At 35.3% G+C, this 21,296-nt stretch overlaps 1 protein-coding gene across 5 annotated transcripts; it reads left to right on the plus strand.

Moving 5' to 3' along the window:
* The first annotated feature begins 990 nt into the window (after window positions 1-990).
* Window positions 991-21,014, plus strand: LOC108466900 (villin-2-like). 5 transcript variants are annotated; one of them, XM_017767258.2, is made up of 24 exons: window positions 991-1,359; window positions 3,288-3,442; window positions 3,686-3,785; window positions 3,941-4,009; window positions 4,112-4,348; window positions 4,492-4,669; window positions 4,842-4,974; window positions 6,249-6,408; window positions 6,487-6,637; window positions 6,715-6,815; window positions 6,918-7,076; window positions 8,155-8,223; window positions 8,292-8,360; window positions 8,469-8,606; window positions 10,130-10,258; window positions 17,174-17,321; window positions 17,465-17,475; window positions 17,559-17,699; window positions 17,773-17,898; window positions 18,504-18,566; window positions 19,362-19,620; window positions 19,792-20,021; window positions 20,103-20,229; window positions 20,714-21,014. In XM_017767258.2, the coding sequence occupies exons 2-23, from the start codon at window positions 3,387-3,389 to the stop codon at window positions 20,214-20,216; spliced, it is 2,841 nt and encodes a 946-aa protein (XP_017622747.1). In that variant the 5' UTR covers window positions 991-1,359; window positions 3,288-3,386; the 3' UTR covers window positions 20,217-20,229; window positions 20,714-21,014. The 5 variants fall into 5 exon arrangements, 4 of the variants coding, with proteins under 4 accessions (XP_017622747.1, XP_017622745.1, XP_017622742.1 ...); XM_017767256.2 differs by lacking the exon at window positions 20,714-21,014 and adding an exon at window positions 20,391-20,615 and having other exon boundaries at window positions 992-1,359; XR_008277676.1 differs by lacking the exon at window positions 20,714-21,014 and adding an exon at window positions 20,391-20,615 and having other exon boundaries at window positions 993-1,359; window positions 20,103-20,305.
* The last annotated feature ends 282 nt before the right edge of the window (window positions 21,015-21,296 follow it).

The following is a 21,296-nucleotide window of genomic DNA, read 5'->3' on the forward strand; positions in this document are numbered from 1 at the left end:
AATAATTTTTCTCTCAATCTCATATTGCTAAACAATTTTTTCTCTTTATTTTTTCCTATTATCTCCCATTTTGTTAAACATAAATTTTCTTTTTTTTTTCTTTTAAATAGATGAACACAATATTTTAGCCAGGGGATGGGGCTTTATATAGAGGGTTGGTGTTGCCTGATAACATTGCGGGACCTAGATTTTCAAACTGGTGCTGCTTGACATGCCGACGACACCATATGGCGTCAACCACTTTTTGTCACTTCAGCTGCTTTTTTTCCTAACAGTCAATTTGTTTTTTTTTAAAATTAAAATGGTGTCGCCTAATACAACAACAACACCAATAAAAAAATATTTTTTTTGTTTCAACTGTTTTTTTTGGCAAGCTATTTTTTTAATTAAAGCGGTGCAGCTTAACATATTGCTGGCACCAATAATTTTTTTTTATTTTTCTCTCACCATTTATACATTTTTTCATTGATATTTTTAAAATACATACTAGTTTCGACTGGCATAGTTACGACACTAATAAAATATATATTTTTTAAAAAACACATGATTGTTGCATGATTAGACAAAAAATAGATGGTGTCGCCAATATATTTGTGACACTAAGAAATATTGTAATAAACACCTTATTTTCGTAATTAAATTGTTTTTCACCTAATTTTTGTATTTAATTAATTTTTAAAATTATTTTTATAAAAAGGGCTTATTACATTAAATGGTTTTTGTAGTCTTATTTGATAAATTTATTGTTATAAAATTTTTATTTTTTAATCATAATAATAGGAGTCTGAACAACTTAGACAAAATTCTAGGGTTAGGACATACTGTTTCTAAACGTGCGGTTTTTGTTTAGTCCAAAATTTCGTTTTACAAACATTTCTTTTTTCCAAAATCAAGAGGAAAAGTAAATAAAGAGTCGTAGTGTTAATTGGTAAAAAGAGAAAAAAATAGAGTGGAAAGAGAAAGTCCAACCTGGCCGGAGCCTTACATTTTTACGTCTTTTTGCTTTCCTTACGAAAATTCGTTAAGACTAAAACCAAGACAAGACCAAAGAGAAAAAAGAAAAAAAAATTCTTCTGCCGTCCGTTCACCATCATTAATTCATTCATTTTTTCCCCTCTCCACCTCTCAATTTGCAAATCTCAAAAGACAAGAAAAAATAATAAAAACTCAAAAAATATAGAGATAAAGTTAGAGAGACACTTCACCCTATACATACATACATACCACTGCAATAATTCGCTTTTTCTTTCCCAGTATTTTCTTCCCTTTTCGTTCCTCCCTTTAATTTGCCAGCTTAGCTTAGCTGTTTCCCTTCCCTTCTTCAACCTCAAAGATCTGTCTCTCTCTCTCAAACTCAAGGTACCCTTTTTGCTTCTTCTTTGATCATCATATATTTCTGTTTTCTGTCTCCTTTTCTGACATGTTATGATCAAGGGAAAGACCGTTTTGCTTTGATAGTTTTTCTGGGCTTTAACTCCTTTGGATCTCCTCTTTTTGTCGTCTTTGTTTGATGTTTGTTGACCTGGGTATGCTTGATCTTGTCTTACTTTTAATGCCTTTTGTTTCTTTCTTCTTTGATTTGCTTGTCTAATGCTGATGTGATGTCAGATTTTCATATTGTTCTCTGTTTTATTTTTGTCCGACTTGATCATGATTGTTTTTGTTTGTTTCTGCTTTTTAAATCTGTTCTTCAACTATCTATTGCAATTTGCAAGTGCAATGAAATCTGGATTCAGTTTAATGACAGCAACTATGGAAATGATTTAATTTGTTATTGTAATTGAGCATTAGAGATTAAAAGATCTTAGCTCTGAGCCAAATTTTGAATGGTTGTTGACTTCGTCAACTTCTACCTTTTAATCCCTTGATTGCTCTAGTTAAGTGCTGCTTGGTTTGCTTATCAATGACACTAGTGCTAAGATCCTTTGCTGCTCTGGTACCTTTGGTTTATATGCGTGATCAAATTGAACAGTTTTGCTTTCCTTACAGTGCTTAGTGTTGGTTGGTTTTTACCATGCCGATATTTGAGTACTATTGAAGAGGGTATTCTCCTAAGCGCGTTGAAGAACTATAAGCAAAGGCTTGATTGGGCATGTTTAAAAGTGTTTTCTTATATTTATGAAAATGACAGGATGATCGGTTTAAAGAGTAGTTGTTTATCTCAATTAGTTTTTTTGGCCAGAAGAATAGAAGTTATTAATTTACAAAACATGTCGAGTTGGCAAATCTGTCCATGTATGGAATATATGATTATTTTCACTTCAAGTAAGAATGCTGATTGGAGATCCCTAGCCAATTATGTGAACTTCATCATGAATTTTTTAAATTCTGCAATCCAAGATGCATGGACTGAACACTTTTGGTTTTTTTAGAACTGAAAAGTTGCTCCTAAACCTTCATATAGTGGTGCAACATGTATAGTTTTTAGTAAGAGATCAACTTTGTGGAAGAGTTTACCTTTTCTCATCTCTAGTTTTAAGACTATGATTCGCTAAGTTTTAGCCTTAGGATAGTTATTTATCAGTAGCAACTGAAGATGCAATTAGTTCTAGTAGATTTAATAATTCATAGATCATTTTGAGTGGACAAGTAGATCTGCTTTTGAGAGCACCATGATATGTGGCTTTGATGGATGGATGATATAAATTTTAGTGCATCAATCTCGAAGGGAGTTTCTTTCTCATGTGGATCAACTTCCAAGCATTAACATAATAGGGGGAAAGTTTTTATGCCCATCAGCTGTCCTTGCTTTTAAGGATTCTTTAGCATGCTTCTGTGATGATATATGGTGGGTTTCATCGGCAAATTAAATAAATGGCAGTTTATTATGGGAAGTTGGCCAGCATGTTGACCTTGAAAGAAGATCCTGGAGAAGACAAGATTGCTTCTAAGATTATTAAGGTTATTTACGATTGTTTTAATTAGATGCAATACATGTCAAGTGAGCTGGTTTGCAATTTGCATGCTAGGCATAAAAACATTTTCTGAAATTTTTTTATTGCTGGATCCTGACAGTACTAAGTGTTGCCAACATATCTTGTTGTTGAAGATTGTGAAAAGCTGTGACTTCTCTTGAATTGCTTCTGTTTTTTGGAGCAAAACTGATTTTATCTTTTCCAGTTATTATTATGGTTGTAGCATTTTGAAAGAGTAAAGTATTTTTGTTAGACTTAAATTGTCATAAGAATTGGTCAAAAAGGCTTTTCTTTTCGTTTTTGATTTTTAAAAGATTTGAACCGTAACTTAATTTTTCCTTGCATGATGTAATATACCTATGTTTTCTCCAGATATTTTTCTGCAACTTCCAGACTGCTGAAGGTTGGATTCTGAAGTTGAGCTTTACATTTTTCGCTTAAGAAACCGGTTATAAAGAAGAATTCCAAGAAATGTCTAGCTCTTCAAAAGTTTTGGATTCTGCATTTCAGGGAGTGGGTCAAAAACCGTATCCTTAAATCAAAAGGCATATTTGTTGTGAAGTTATGGATTTAATTTGTTCTTAACCTTTTCTTTTAAGTAAGATTATATTTTCTACCTTTCAATACGAGAGACCAGAATCAATCTCTTAAGTTTTTTTCCAATGCCAGCAGGGTAAAATAATAACATTTTTTTTGAAGATATGTGATCATGTTGCATGTATGTCCTGCTTTTTTTTTTGGTAAAAGCTGTTGCACTTGACATCTTATAGCGGGACTGAAATCTGGCGTGTTGAGAATTTTCAGCCAGTTCCATTGCCAAAGTCAGACTATGGAAAGTTCTATATGGGGGATTCGTATATTGTCTTACAGGTGCAAACTCTCTCTTTCACTTGGTCTCTCTTCTATGGATGCTTACCCATATACTGGACATTTCTCTCTCTTATTCTTTTCCAGGATAAATCATTTAAGTTGAATCACTGCTTTATTTTTATATCTCATTTGGTTTCTCTTCTGTGGTTTTGTAGACAACACCTAGCAAGGGCGGTTCATATCTGTATGACATCCACTTTTGGATTGGTAAAGATACTAGTCAGGTGTGCTTTTGCTGCATCTATTTTTACTTAATTTGTTGAGGATTTAAATGTAACTTCTCATGAATTAAAACATCTTTTTTGAGATCATTTTGTTACATGCAGGATGAAGCTGGAACTGCTGCTATAAAAACTGTTGAGCTAGATGCAGTACTAGGAGGGCGTGCTGTGCAGCACAGGGAACTTCAAGGCCATGAATCTGACAAATTTTTGTCATACTTCAAACCTTGCATTATACCTCTGGAAGGTGGCGTTGCTTCTGGATTTAAAACAGCTGAAGAAGAAGAGTTTGAAACACGGTTGTATGTCTGCAGAGGAAAACGAGTTGTCAGATTGAAGCAGGTATCTGATGCTCTTTACCCAAGTTTAATGAGTCTGGATGGAATGGAGCAAGAAACAATGAGTTCCATGAATTACTTATAAACTATTCAATATGAGATTATTGTGGGTCAGGGAAATACCAGTTTGTATTATTCACTTTGCAGGTTCCTTTTGCTCGTTCTTCACTGAATCATGATGATGTGTTTATCTTGGACACTCAAAATAAGATTTATCAGTTCAATGGTGCAAATTCTAATATTCAAGAAAGGGCAAAGGCATTAGAAGTAATTCAGTTTCTAAAGGAGAAGTACCACGAGGGAACGTGCAATGTTGCAATAGTTGGTAAGGGTGCATGCATTTACAGTGTCAATTGTCAAAGATGTTGTTTTTAAGCTCTCTACTTCTCTACAATTATTTATTGAACTGTGTACTAAGTTTATGTATTTTACCCTATCTACAATTGGCACTTCATCAATCTACACTCATATATGCATTAAGCTAATCACCTTGCCAGATGATGGGAAATTGGACACGGAGTCCGACTCAGGTGAGTTCTGGGTCCTCTTTGGTGGTTTTGCTCCAATAGGCAAGAAGGTCACCAGTGAAGATGATGTTATTCCTGAGACAACTCCTGCTAAACTTTATAGGTAACCGTATCTTTTTCTTTTTCTCCCCTTTGATTTTCCCTAAAAGTAGCACAATGAAGTTTCAGGTGCATCTAAAATTTTGCTAGAGTTAAATAAAATACTTTGCATTCAATTTATATGTTGTAACAGTGTTTCAGTTTCTTAGCGGTCAAACCTGATTTATAAACTTGTAGTCCCCAACCTCTTTCCGAAGTGAAGTGGTTAGGGAAAATAAAGCAACTGTGTTAAGACATTGTTCACGGGTCTGGAAGACCGAAACAGCACTCATGACAATTTTTCCCCCTTTTCTGTAAGCCCACATCAAAGGCTCTTTTTGTGTGCTTGAAATCATTAAGATTCCACATTTTTGTATTGTCCTTAATATATTTGTTTAGAAGATTAAAATTCTGTCTCTCTTTATTCCTTTAGTTTCACGTCTATTTTATAACTAGACGTACAAGAGATGAAGAGATAAAAGGAACAAAATCCACCTAAATGTAAATGATCTAATCCCTAAACTTTAGGAACAAGATATTTACATGATATATACACGAAACGGAAAGATAATAATACATGTTATTTTCCACAATATTACCTTTAATATAACAATTCTTATAGTCCGGCTGCTCCAATTCGGCTAATATCAACCCAAGTCTCAAGTCTCAACCAATGCAAGTATGGAACCTTATTAGTTCAAAAGCAACCAACTCCAGATTCTAGAACTTTTATCTATCATTTCAAGGTCTAAAAGACATTCTTTTCAGTTTATCCTATTGGTTCAATGTCATATGTTTCTCACATGTTCATTTGGAGTGTTCCTTTTTATTATCTTTATGGTGCAATAAATCTAAAATCAAGTACTTTAATGTGTTATCAAGAATGTTATGATTAGTTTTGAAGCCATGAGGCAGCATTATAAGGTTAGCATTGTCTTAATATATTCTCCATGTCAATTTCCTTCTTTCCTTATCAAAAAGGAAAAGGAGAAAAAGATGAGTGGACATGAGAAAGCCTTCTATGTAGGCAAATTTTCTGGAGAGAATAAAATAACATATTAAACTTATTTTAAATTACTTTCCAGACAGCTTCAAGTGTATTCTAGTCACCATTATTATGGGTAATATAGATGAACTGTACTTTCTTTCATTGGATGCTTGCTTTGAGTTCGAGAATCTTCTTTTTAGGGGCAAATTTAAGTGACTAAGCATTCCTGATTGAATTTTTTTTTTTAGTCTATATTGTTTCTAAAGGTATGTATATATCAATTGATAATTTCGAATCACTGGTTCCTGTAGCATAACTGATGGTGAGGTGAAGATTGTAGAAGGTGAACTATCGAAAGGTCTCTTGGAAAACAACAAATGCTATCTACTAGACTGTGGTGTGGAGATTTTTGTTTGGGTTGGACGGGTGACACAAGTAGAGGACAGAAAAGCCGCTAGTCAAGTTGCTGAGGTAGAGATAGAGGCATGACATTGATTTCTTCATGTCTTTCTAGGAAGTGAGTTCTCATTCCCAACCTTTTATCTCCAGGACTTTATTGTTGGCCAGAATAGACCAAAAACAACACGCATTACCCGTGTTATCCAAGGGTATGAAACCAATTCATTCAAGAGCAACTTTGATTCTTGGCCGGCGGGATCTGCAGCTCCTGGTGCTGAGGAAGGAAGAGGAAAAGTAGCCGGTAGGATCACTTAATAAGCTTCAAATGGAACTGTTATATTTTTTGGTTGACATTATTGAATGGTATCCTTTTACTAGCTTTGCTGAAGCAACAAGGAGTTGGTGTCAAGGGAATGAGCAAAAGTGCTCCTGTGAATGAAGAAGTTCCTCCTTTGCTTGATGGCAGTGGAAAGACGGAGGTCGAGTTAGTTGTCTGCTTTCTGTTGGTGTGGCATTTGACTTAAGGACACAAATTGTTGACACAAATATGGTGGTGCCGTTGGTGGTTTTCTTTTTTGCAGGTATGGTTCATCAATGGCAGTGCCAAGACACCATTGCCAAAAGAGGATATTGGCAAATTTTATAGTGGAGACTGCTACATTGTCCTTTATACCTACCACTCAGGTGACAGGAAAGAAGATTATTTTCTTTGCTGTTGGATTGGAAAGTATAGCATTGAGGTAACTTACATCATTCTTATCTGAATTCGAATTAATAATAATTTTTTGCTCATGATAATGGTTTCCAATAAGTGTTGCTTCCTAATATGAAATTTAGAACATGCCTAATTTCATGCATAGTAGACTTGGACTGCTTCCTAACTTGGATTCTAAACCTGCGTATGAACTATTGATAGAGGATTGAATTTTGGTTGCACCTATTGAATTCTATAATTTTAAGATGACGCTATGAAAATAGTGAATGCAAATTGTTGTACATATAAAATACAGTTTTGCAGCACTTCAGTTGCAGTCATAAATGTTTTAGAGCAAATATATTTGGTAAAAATCTGTACAATTCAGAATTCCATGCTAATTAAAATTTTAGCAATTGGTGCTGGAAACTTATGTGTTAGCAAGTCCTGATCTGGATGCATCTGCAATAGGGAGAAGTTCTTCATTGCACAAAGTAAAGTAATTAGTGGCTGGGAATTAAGATTACTTGACAAGTTTAACAAATAAAAGAAGATAAATTACATAAGGCCTGTAATCGTCAAGCATTTTAGAATCTGACAAGACCACAGCACTCATTGTACCCTAAACATAGAATTAAAGAAAAAAAAGAAAACCCAAAATCTCTAATAAGAAATTGAAAAATTAAGAAGTAACTTGAAAGCTGCTGTAGTTTCCTGAATAGATGATAGTGCATTTTCAATCATCTGTATCTCTCCTTGTGACACTTACTGCCTCATATTTTTGTTTCTTAAATATAATTTTTACTTGCTAAATTTCTTTGCAAAAAGTTTCATCTGTATTGCCGTTGTTGATTGTTCAGAACTTAGCAAATTCTGTATACTTTGCTATGCTTACTTTGCTGGGGAACTGGTTTCTAGGTCATACATTGGTGACAATATGTACTTCATTTGGCTTGCTTGCGGCATTGAATCTATATCCCTTCTTTTTTCATTCTTAATGTCCTTTGCATAGAAGAAAGAGGTTTATATGGTCACATGCCAACTTGATGGACTTCATTCTGGTGTGGTCACTCATGCTACTTAAAACTTTGTTTTCTAAATAGTTTATCTATTTCTTAATTCAGGAGGACCAAAAGATGGCCACTCGACTGGCTAATACAATGTGTAACTCACTTAAGGGGAGGCCTGTTCAGGTAGCATAATACCTTCAGCTGAGTACAATGATTCTATTGCTTGTGTTTCTAATAGATGATTATTGCAGGGTCGAGTTTTTGATGGTAAAGAGCCACCCCAGTTCATTGCACTTTTTCAACCAATGGTGGTCCTTAAGGTATTTAATTTGATATTGAGTTTTAGAGTATCATTTCCAATTGCTTTTGACTTTTTGGTTTAGAATTGGCGGGTATCAGCTAATTTCCTATGCGTGATCCCTATCCAGGGTGGTCTAAGCACTGGTTACAAAAAGAGTATAGCAGACAAAGGCTTGACAGATGAAACCTACACTGCAGATTGTGTTTCTCTATTTCGAATTTCAGGAACCTCAGTGCACAATAATAAAACATTGCAAGTTGATGCGGTATGCATTATTTGGTTATTTTGTCAGTTTTTGCCTTTTAAATTTATGTTTGGTTGATTTTGAATTTCCAAGCAAGACTGTTTTTCCATAGAACTTACATGCAAAACGACTAGTTTATTTTTGTTTTATATTCAAATATTTTCTGGACCCTAACATTTCCTGTTGCCACCCCAGAGTAGAATCTTTATGTGATTGAAACCTTTTTCAGTTTTCACTGAGAAGTTTTTAATCTAAACTTTTGTTGGTTTTGAGGAATCTGGAAGGTAAACATCTAAACAATGGACCACTTCTATGTTCTTTTTACAAATTGTGGGGAATTGTATTTTCATTGTCAAAGTTTGTTGTTGTTTCATTGTTAAAATTTATCCATCAAAATGGTATCTCATTGCTTTAGCAACCCTTTTTTTTACCTTTCCTCTCTAAAATAATTTGAGATATTCGGTGTTTTTTCTATTTTTTCCTTTTCGGTTCTGTAAGTGGTAAGAAATCCTTCTTGGGAATTAGTCATTTCCAGTGCTTGTCCAGAATTATCTGCCCTCATAGTATAGTATAATTACCAATATATATTACCATTTATTCAAAAAATATATATATTTATTACCATGAAGTTGCTTGTCTAGTTGAAGTCCCTTCCTTTTTGCTGTTTTCCGGAAAGATGAAAAAAGAAAATCATTTTGCAGTCATTTTACCAAATTTCATACATATTATTACATGATGTAGCATTTATTTAGTCAATGAATCTCCAGTCATGATTGTCTTGGTTCTTTGTTCATTAGTCTCATAAAAGAAATTTGTTTTCCCTTGCTAATTCAGTCTTATTTTCCGATACACATATGATTGATTATGCATTTATGTCTGCTGGAAACTGAATTTATTGCTGCCTTGCATTAGTTGAAAATTTCAAATGCCAAATCTTCTGAGGATTTCATTGTTTTTAAGCACAGAAATATACTTATGTATTTTATTGTTCAATAGTGCTGCGATTATCTGAAACTAGACTGAAAATGTATCGATTATCTGAAACTAGCCTGAAAAGGTATCATAACTTACTCAAGATGTGATTTTTCTTCAGAAGTTCTGAATTAAACAACTGTGAAAACTGAAAAGAAATTGTTACTACAATGCTAGCATTTTTGGAGAAATAAAGGCCTAGAATACTGAAAATATTAGATGAAGATATGTTTGCTCTGAGGTGGTCTTAAATTTACAACTAAAGTACCGAACTAGTTGATGTCAAATCAATTAGGATGTGTTACAGAAGATCTAAGTCTTTTCTCTAGGATGTGGTTCAAGGCTTCAATGCCTTGTAACTCTCAAGTACCAGAAAAAAGGAATAATTGGTTCAACTCATGAAATAGCAACATTAAAGTCTTTTACTGCAAAATGCAAGCTACTTTTATTTGACATTAATTGTGTAGCGATGACAGGATTCTACAATCTGTTTTTATGGTGGTGCAGCATGACTTCCTATTCCTTCTGCATGCTAACAGCAGTACCTCCTTGTTTTTGTAACTATTGTTCAGGTGGCAACATCATTGAACTCGACTGATTGTTTCCTTCTGCAATCTGGATCTTCCATGTTTACTTGGCACGGAAATCAAAGCACCTATGAACAGCAGCAATTAGTTGCACGAGTTGCTGAATTTTTGAAGGTATGCTCTTTGGAGAGCTTTACATTTTGGCTTTGTTGTGACTAAGATTAAAGGACAATCCAGTAATGACTTTATATTATTGTCTATTATCTAAGTTCCAATTAGTTGAGTTGATCAATTAATTAATACTGCTAAAGATTGTAATACATGTATATATGCCTACATATCTTGTATCAATCAAATAGTTAGATGTAATTCTTATATGATGTTTATAATTCTTTTTTGTTGAGTGATGCAGTTTTCATTTATCACTATTCTTAGAGCGGAATATATCTATTTTATGCTTTTAGAGACATGGTTGTTTAGGTATTTACAAGTTCTTTTCCTTTGAACCTGTGGTTTAGGACAGAAAATTGAGGACAGAACTAAGGTTTCAGAACGGGATGCTAAGAGAAAGCTTAGAACAGAAAACTAAGGATGAACGATGATGCTTAGTCAATTCTTAGATCTCACACTGAAACGAAGACGGGCTTTTATTTTTAATTTAGGAAGAAAATAATTTAAATAATAAATATCCTAATTTTTAATGCCAAAGCACAACATCAGCAAAAACAGACAAATATTTATAGCAAGTACTCTAAACTCGGGTTTAGAGTTAGTTCTATCTTCAAAGAAATCAAAACCTCCATTTTCCCTAGCACTGTCACTCCTCCCCAAAAGACCATTTCCTCAAACTCATACTGAGATTACAAGAGACATGAAGGACATCATGAAGGACAAAAGATTACAAGAGAGTTTAGGGGCATGAAGGGCATCATGCAGGTTACAGATGGATAGCACAATGGATCTGGTCCCAGCAATTCCCGAGAGAGACCCATAAGTAATCTTGATTTTTTATTCCCTGCACATGGAGTAAAAGCAGAAAACAATTCGGAGCAGCTTGTCATATGCTCAGTTTCTCTAGAATCTATGATCAAAGAACTAGTTTGGCTAGGATTGACACTGAGTGCAGAAACAAAGTTCCCCTTTTTGAGCCAAAGAGCAGAAGAAATTTGAGGAATATACTTGGAAGAGATTGGAAAGGTTTTTACGGGTTCTCTAGTTGTTCCTTTGTGAAATGAGACAATTCTGGAGTACTTTGCTGCCCTTGTTCCTTGTTTGACGGTAAGAAGGCACAGTTTTCATAACTGTTTTTTTTTTCCCTTCCAGTTTTGAGGCTTCCCGTGAATTTTCCAGCACATTTCTCTTTTACGTTAATGCTTTTGTTTGTGGTCACACTAGGGTTTTTTCTTGCTATATTCAGCTTCATTTTCCTTTGAAACAAGGGTAGCATTTTGGAAAACAATATCAAAGAAGGAAGAGGAATTAGAGTTTTATATTTATTTAATTTCTTTAGGAGTTTGAGTTTTACTAGGTTTTTTATAATCTTTAAATTAGGAATTCTATTAGAACTTTAAATTAAGAATTTTATTAGGACATTAAATTAGGAATTAGATTAGGACTTTCCCTTTGTAATTAACAGCCTATAAAAAGGCTGTCAATATGAAAAAAAGTAAGCAGATTATTTTTATCACAAACGTTAGTTTGGGAAGGGGATTCATTCAAGGACGAATCTGCCTTTTGAGTAACCATAGGTCGAAGCAAGAATTCTTTCTCGTCTAGACCTGTGACTAGATCCTACGCCAAGGCGCATAACAACTTGGTATCGGGGTCAGTTGTCATGTGTGATGAAAAAATTTTGACAGCCAAACTGGAGGTATTCATGGAACAAATGGCTACAAGGCAACAAGCATTAGAGGAGCAGATGGCGATGTTGTCTCTTTCGGTCCAAAAGACAACGAAAGGGGATTCAAAAAATAATGAAGAACAGGGCAGCAGTGGAGGCAAGAAAAGAAATTCAGATTCGCAACATCATGGGGGTATGGTGCCAGGATACTCTAAGATGGAATTTCTCACTTATGATGGTGTTGGAGATCTTTTAGGATGGTTAAAAAGATGCGAAAATTTTTTTGGCAATCAACGGACCAACGAAGAAGACAAAGTCGGTCTAGCTTCATTCCATCTTTTAAGAAAGGCACAATTGTGGTTTGATCAAATCGAAGAAGATGAGACAAATCTGGATTGGGAATGTTTCAGAGAGTGTTGTCATGTCAGGTTTGGGTCACCTATGAGTAAAACCCCTTGGGGGAACTTGCAAACCTAAGACAAACTAGGACGGTAGAAGAATATCATCGCCAATTTCAATCACTACTTGCTAGGACTATTGATCTTAAACCTCGACAACAAGTAAACCTTTTTACTGCTGGATTGGTCGAGGAACTTAGAATTGATATTGAGATGCAACAACCGGGAAATGTTGGAGTTGCAATGAATATGGCTCAAGCTTTGGTATGTAAACAAAAAGTCTCTTCCAAGATGCTATCTCAAACCAATCTAAACTGGACAACTTCCCAAAATGCTGGTAGCACTTCAATTATTCCAACAACTAAGAGCTTTGCAAAGGGAGGAGGACAAATAACGAAACCAATGGGGAATAACAGCAAACTAGGTTCTTCCGTACCATTTATCAAGAGATTGACACGAGCAAAAATGGCGGAAAGAAGGGCTAAGGGGTTGTGTTATAATTGTGACGAGTCTTCTCCATGAGACACAAATGTAAAAGGCTATTTTGGATAGAAGTACCAGATACTGAAGATGAGCAAGATGATGAGGTAGATGATTTTGAAATTTCTTTACATGCCATTAGAGGAACTTGCAATTCATCTATTATGCAACTAACAGTAAAGGTGTCAGGAAAAACAGTGTTAGTTCTCGTTGATTTGGGCAGTATACAACTTTCTACGTGAAGGTTTAGTGCCAAGATTGGGACTGAAAATACAAAAGAAATCTGGGCTGCAAGTATGTATGGCAAATGGAGAATGGGTTCCTAGCATAGGCATTTGTAAATCAGTACAGTTCGTTGTGGCCAATGACAACTTGCAAGCCGATTTTTATACAATACCATTAGAAGGGTTTGATATGATTTTTAGGGGTTAAATGGTTATGTACTCTTGTTCCAATTTTATGGGATTTCAGCTCCTTAACTATGCAATTTGCAATAAACAAAGAGAAGATACTATGGCAAGGGCAGCACCCAGAGGAAGTTCGACGACTTAGTTTGATACAAGGACAAGATTTAACTAATATAGTATTGGATAAACTCTTGGTAGAATTTGCGCATTTATTTCAAGAACCGTCTGGGTTACCTTTTAACCGCAAATGTAACCATCATATAACTCTTAAACCAGGAACGGGACCCATTGTAGTCAGGCCTTATCGATATCCGCATTTTCAAAAGGATGAAATTGAGAAGCAGTGTGATCAAATGTTACAACAAGGAATCATTTGACCCAGTAGATCACCATTCTCTTCTCCAGTACTCTTGGTAAAGAAACATGACGGGTCATGGTGTTTTTGCATTGATTATCGAGAGCTTAATACTTGCACTGTTAAAGACAAATATCCGATTCTTGTAGTTGATGAATTGTTGGACGAACTTCATGGGGCAAAATATTTTACAAAATTGGATTTACGGTCGGGATAGTTTCAAATTAGAATGGCAACTACAGATGTGGAAAAGACAGCCTTTCGAACCCACCATGGACACTTTGAATTTCTTGTCATGCCATTCGGGCTTACCAATGCCCCTTCCACATTTTAGAGTTTGATGAATGACATTTTTCACCCTTACTTGCGTAAGTTTGTTTTAGTCTTCTTTGATGACATATTAATTTATAGCAAAATATGGACTGAACATATGCATCATGTAAGATTAGTTTTTGACCTCTTGCGGGATAACATGTTCTTAAAAAAATCCAAGTGTTTCTTTGGAGAGTCTTAGGTAACCTACCTCGGTCATGTCATCCATGGTGAAGGAGTCGAGGTTGATCACACTAAAATTAAAGATGTCACCGATTGGCCAACTCCTAAAACTACCAAGGCTCTATGAGGCCTTCTTGGGCTGGCAGGATATTACAAAAAATTCTTCAAGAATTATGGACAAGTGGCTGCACCCTTAACATCCCTTTTAAAGAAAAATGCTTTCAACTGGACTAAGGAAGCTGATGTTGCTTTCACCCAATTAAAAACTTCTCTTTCAGCAGCCCCAGTCTTGCAATTACCCAACTTTGAGGAGGAATTTGTGGTAGAATGTGATGCTTCGGATAGCGGGTTTGGAGTTGTACTGCCACAAAAGGGACACCCCATTGCCTTTTTCAGTTGCAAGATTGCAGATCGACACCTTAAGTTAGTTGCCTACAAACATGAATTAATTGGTTTGGCAAATGCAGTGATTCATTGGCAGCCCTATCTTTGGGGAAGGCACTTCCTCATCCTTACTGATCACTTCAGTCTTAAGTATTTGTTAGACCAACAACTTACGACATTCCCACAACAACTTGGATTAGCAAGTTAATGGGGTTTGATTTTTGAGTGGAGTATAAAGCAGGAAAGTTGAATAGAGCTGCAGATGCTTTATCTAACACCTCATGACTATTTTATTCCCTCGAGTTGAAATTCTTAAAGCCATCAGACAAGAAATAGAAGCTTCCCCAAAATTATTATCACAACTCCAACAAAGAATTCTACAAGGAAAATTGGGGTCTGATTGGGTCACACAAGATGGGTTGATTTTCTTCAAATGGAGGTTGTGCCTTTTACCTACCTAACCAATTATTTTCAGTATTATTTCCTTTATACATGCTATGGCACATGAAGGAGGATTGAAAACATTGCATCGTCTTCGTCAAGATTTCTTTTTTGGAAAGGAATGAAGCTTGCAACCTCAGAATTTGTGCAACATTGTTTAGTATGCCAACGCCACAAATGGCAAAATTTATAGCCCGCAGGTTTACTTCAATCTCTTCCAATACCACAACACGTTTGGGCTGATATCTCTATGGATTTCGTGGAGGGTCTACCCAAAGTAAAAGGGAAACCGGTACTTATGGTGGTTGTGGATAGACTCTCGAAGTACACTCATTTTTTACACTTGTCCCCTTCGTGTACTGCTATATCTGTTGTTACCGTCTTCTTTGCAGAGGTATTCCGACTTCATGGCTTGCCGGAATCCATAGTTTCGGACCGTGATAAAGTTTTCCTTAGCCTGTTTTGGAAGGAATTATTTCGTCAAAGTGGTTCTAAGCTCGCTTTTTCTTCAACATACCATCCCCAATCTGATGGTCAGACAGATGTAGTTAACTGAACAATAGAAATGTACTTACGATGCCTCTCTAGTGATCGTCCACGTCAGTGGGTCGATTGGGTTCCATGGGTTGAGCATTGCTATAACACCTCATATCACATTGCCCTAAAGGCAACCCCTTTCCATTAGTATACGATAGGGATCCACCTCGACTTCTCTCCTATTCAGCTGGTTCTATAAGGATTGAAGTTGTGGATAAGGCTCTATAAGATAGGGATGCACTTTTACAAAATGCTCGGGATAGACTCTTGCAAGCTCAGCAACGAATGAAGAATAGTTATGATTTGGGGCACAGAGAGTTGAATTTTAAAGTCGGGGATTGGGTTTGGTTACGACTTCAACAATATTGACAATTGACGATAACTAAACAGAAGCATCACAAGTTGTTGCTAAAATATTTTGGTCCTTTTAAGGTCTTGAACAAAATAGGAACAGTAGCCTATCAGCTTGAATTACCTATAGGCAGCAGAATACATGATGTATTCCATGTTTCTTTCCTCAAAGAATACAAGGGACCTTAACCAGATGCGGTAGGAGACTTGCCCTTAGTATATGATGGCAAGGCCTTGCCTACTCCACAAGCTATTATTAATACCAGGATTAATCAAGGTCGACGGGAACTAATAGTGCAATGGGCAGGAGTCCTCAAGAAGATGCCACTTGGGAACCAATTGAGAGTTTTCGTGTAGCTTATCCTGAATTTGAGCTTGAGGACAAGCTCAACTCCAAGAGAGGGAGTAATGATATAGATGTTTTCATTGGAAAACAATATCAAAGAAGGAATAGGAATTAGAGTTTTACATTTATTTAATTTTTTTAGGAGTTTGAGATTTACTAGGTTTTTTATAAACTTTAAATTAGGAATTCTGTTAGGACTTTAAATTAAGAATTCTATTAGTACTTTAAATTAGGATTTAGATTAGGACTTTCCCTTTGTAATTAGATTAGGACGTTAGTTTGGGAAGGGGATTCAGTCAAGGACAAATCTGCCTTTTGAGTAACCATAGGTCAAAGCAAGAACTCTTTCTCGTCTAGACCTATGACTAGATCCTATGCCAAGGCGCATAACACAATTTCACTCTCGTAAGACATGGTGCTTCTGCATGTTGATTTTTTCCTCAATAATGGCTGTTTCATCCAAAAAAGTATAAGAACTGAACTGGTCCTGATACCACGTTGTTTTAGGACAAAAAGTTGAGGACAAAACTAAAGTTTTAGAACAGAAAAATAGGAGGAAGCATAGGAAATAAGGTTGTAACTTTTCTGCATACCTCAGTCCGAAAATTCAGCATAATTTATAGAGAGAGCATACGACTGAACATTGCATGAGATTCCCTTAATTGATAGAAATCCTTATTTCAAGGCATCTCTTAGTTTTGATATTATTTTTCTAAATCTTAAATACTCAATATAAAATGTACTTTCCTAAACTACGTCCAAACCCCTAATTGACAGTTGCAAATCCCTTATAGATTGGATTGTGTTAATTATCCTAGTCAATAATCTCTTTTTTCCCATAATTCTACATAATCTCTTGTGAATAAATACCAGGAAAAAGTAAAATATACTGAATATTAAGCATTGAAGTGGCTGGCTTTCATCTTTTTCATAACCAATCATTTTGCTTCTGATTGTGCCTTGTTAATAAAAGTCAATAGCAGCACTATTAGCTCATTCAAACAACTGCTTCCCCCTTGTCAATCAATCATCTAATAATTTTCTTTTGCATTCAGCCTGGAGTCGCTCTTAAACATGCTAAAGAAGGAAAGGAGAGCTCTGCCTTCTGGTTTGCACTTGGGGGGAAGCTTAGTTATACCAGCAAAACTGCATCTACAGAGATTGTCAGGGATCCCCACTTGTTCACTTTTTCTCTTAATAAAGGTATCTTATTTCTAATATGATCTGCTTTATTTTCATATTTATACTCTTAGATTTCTTCGTCCTGCCCGCAGTTATTGATGAAACTTATAACCATTCTAACTGTTCTTTCCCTGATTTTGTCTGGTTCCAAATGGATGCCACAGGAAAGTTTGAGGTGAGCTTTTTCTAATGTAATTGAATCTCGCTCCTACAGGTATCCAAGTTTCTTCTTATGCAAGTTTACATTCTGTTGTACAGGTTGAGGAAGTTTACAATTTCTCTCAGGATGATCTCTTGACAGAAGATATTTTGATACTCGATACACATGCTGATGTGTTTGTTTGGGTCGGTCAGTGCGTAGACCCCAAAGAAAAGCAAAATGCTTTTGAAATTGGTCAGGTATAAATAAAACATTTATTCTTTATTTTATCCTTTCAAGATGCTCGTTATTCATTTTACTAGTTCTTTGCAGAAATATATAGACATGGCTGCATCTCTAGAAGGTTTGTCTCCACATGTTCCACTTTACAAAGTTACTGAAGGAAATGAACCTTGCTTCTTCACAACATTCTTCTCATGGGATTCCACCCAAGCTACTGTATGTGTGTTCATGACTGGATTTTTCTGCTTTATCCCTAAGTTACTGTCACTTAAATTAATGTTAGATCACTTTTATCTTCCTCAGAAACAAAATTTGAGAAGTTACTTCTCATATTTTCTGTGCAAAGACATTATTTTGTAGATGAGGAAATGTTTGAATGTAACTCTGATGAAGAACCTGTATAAGAATAAATGACCATTTAACTACACCTTTAGCCATCAAATTTATCCTGGGTTTGACAAGTTCCTTGTCTGCACAAAGAACAAATGAGAAGGATAAAGTAAACAAAAACTGTAGAGCAGGTGTGAGATGCAGGAGATTAGAAGTCAAAGCACTAGGACTCCAAAATTTGAATTGCAATGAGAGATCCCCAATGATGGAAAAGTAGGATAGTAGATCTATATTGTTGTATGGACCCAAGAGGGAGTTCATGGACATAGTCTGCTGTGTTTGAATGAAGTATGATGGAATTCTTCCAAAATTAAAATTTAAGGCTCATACCTCTGAGAGCTTCTCATATCTTGAATGACATCACCATTATATGTTTTTTAAGGTTGAACTGCTCTTTGACGGACACGGTTCTTCTGTCATGTATGTTGCAGGTTCAAGGAAACTCATTCCAGAAGAAGGTGGCTTTGCTCTTTGGGGCTAGCCATGCTGTAGAGGTAAAATTTTCTTTAATTCTCATAAAGTGAGTATTTTCATTATATTAATTTTTTGTCTGTACAGAGAAACTTGGATCATAAAAATTGTGGGAGTTAATTTAGGCTACTTGCAAGGAAAATAAATTATTTTCAATATATGAAGTTTTGATGTATTGAAAGCAAGATAAGATGTGTTGTAACTTTCTTCTTTTAAAATTTTTTATACTTGAGGTTGCTTGCAGTTGATTCTTGTCATGGGAACTAAGAGTCCAATACTCTATCAGCAAAGAACAAGTGGATTGAATTCTAAACATGACTAGCTGCTTTATACTTGGTTTCTGAATGTTTATGCATTCTGCTTTCTTGGATAATGTTTGTCATCCATGCTGCTGCTGCTATGGTGGGATTCATAAAGGCAGGAAAAATACGAAAAAAAAAAATGATATTTCTAAAAGAGGAGAATAATGAATTAGATTTCTTGTTTAGGTTTTTTTTTTTTTTCTTTTATTTGCGTTGTTTTCTACATGTTATATTTTTTTCAAAGTTACTTCTGTTTTCTGCCATCTCTTTTTCAGTTATCTTCTAATGCATTTCATCCCCCCCTTTTCAATGGGTTGAATAAGTTCTGCTTGTTTTCATCAGGAAGTTTTAATTTTAGTCAGTTTGTTTGACCCTTTTGTCTTTGTATGTTACTGGATGGAGTTTCTTATTGTTTCCTTCTGCTTTAGTTTCCATTTCCTCATCTGTATCATTGCTTTCAGATATCAAAATTTGAAGCATTATTAGTCAAGTATTTGATATGTGCCATTGTTGCAGGGCCAGGATCGATCCAACGGAAATCAAGGGGGACCTACACAAAGAGCTTCAGCGTTAGCTGCCTTATCATCTGCATTTAATCCATCATCAGCTAGCAAAGCCTCTACTCCAAAGCCTTCCAGCACTAGTCAGGGATCACAAAGAGCAGCAGCTGTAGCTGCTCTTTCCTCGGTTCTTACTGCTGAAAAGAAGAAACAATCACCTGATGCATCCCCTATAAAATCCACTAGCAGCACTCCCGCAGTAACCAGTCCGCCTCGTAAGAATCCCTTTCTACTCTTTGGAAAATGTTATCTAGAAACATGGACCATTGCCTTAGACTGATCCAACATAAGTTGCTAAATATTCTTGATGCATCTAATGATGAATAAATTTGACCTGTCTTATTGTATATTTTTGAAAGTGTATCTGATGCATTGAGATTGTACAGCTGAAGCAAAGAGTGAAGTGGACCCTTCTGAACTAGCAGATTCTCGAGAGGTTCCTGAAGCCAAGGAGACAGGTGTAGTATCTGAAACCAGTGGGGAGGATTCAGAACCAAAACAAGAGAGGGAGCAGGATGAGAATGGGAATGGAAGCACTCAAAGTACTTTCAGTTACGAGCAATTGAAGGCGAAATCCGAAAATCCTGTAACTGGAATTGACTTCAAAAGGAGAGAGGTTTGACTTACCATTTATATTTTTAAGTTCACTTTTAACTTTTCCTGAATATATTATTGTTCTCACTCATCAACTTCTCAGGCTTATTTGTCGGATGAAGAGTTCCAGGCCGTATTTGGGATGGAAAAAGAAGCATTTTATAAACTGCCAAAGTGGAAACAAGACATGCTGAAGAAGAAAGTTGATTTATTCTAGAGAATGAATGCACGTATGTTGTTCTTTTGCATTCTAATGCCTTCATTGAATTTGATCTTCACTTCTGCTCGAAAATTGTGGTTTTCTTGGTATAGCTTGGATTGCCTTATCTCATTTGCTTTTTTTCATGTCGTTGTGGTTAATATCTGATTGTTTGAAAGAGTGATTTTTTAGGTTCCACACCTCCTCCCAGCATCACTGGCTTTTGTAGTGTATCACATGTAGTAGTCAAGGAGAGTTGGACTTGGCAGGTCAACATTCTTTTATTTGGTTGGCATGTATCTCATCTCTGTTGTGTTTTTATTTTATTTTTCCGTGTTTTAGTTTGGTAAACAAGGTTGGTGGATGTATATGGTTTGCATTTGTTTGAACATAATGGATAATTCATGGTTTGAGAAATATATATACATATATTTGTCTTTGTGTCATTATATTGATTTTGAAGGAGAGATGAGATGAGGTAGTCCTTTTAACTTAATTATGCTGTTTTGTTGTAGGTTTCTGTAGTCGAGGAAATTGATTGCACTATTGTATATAACGGATCAGAGATTATGTTTTTCTAGTGTAGTGTTCTTTTTTACAGAATATATTTTCTAGTGGTGCTGCATCTCCTTGGGTTTCTTTATAACACAGTAGAGATTGCAACTGGACGACTTTGGGTGGAGTCAATTTGTTTTTATTTTTACATGGGCATAAAGTAAATCACAAAATAATTTAACCAATTACAGAATTTTCTTTATTACTTGCATGATATATTTTGTAATAATCTAATTTGATTTAATTGTTTCGTGATAGAAACTCGCAGCTCATCATCAAGCCATTCAATTTTAATATTATTGCAATATGGAGCCACTGGATAATACTCTAGTGTTTGATGAATTTGGAAATCTTTTAAGATAAATTTTAATTATTTATTTTTAAAATTTGTTGGTGAAAATATAGTTGAAAACTTTTGACATTTTTAAAACATTTTCAAAGATTTGTAATTAGACTTATTTATGAGTTGGGTTACCTATTTAGACTCGAAGGTCTGTTCTAAATTTAGAAGGACTTAAACAAAAATATTAGTTCTGAAAAAAG

The sequence above is a fragment of the Gossypium arboreum genome, chromosome 2 (genome assembly GCF_025698485.1).
Source record: "Gossypium arboreum isolate Shixiya-1 chromosome 2, ASM2569848v2, whole genome shotgun sequence".
NCBI lineage: Eukaryota > Viridiplantae > Streptophyta > Magnoliopsida > Malvales > Malvaceae > Gossypium > Gossypium arboreum.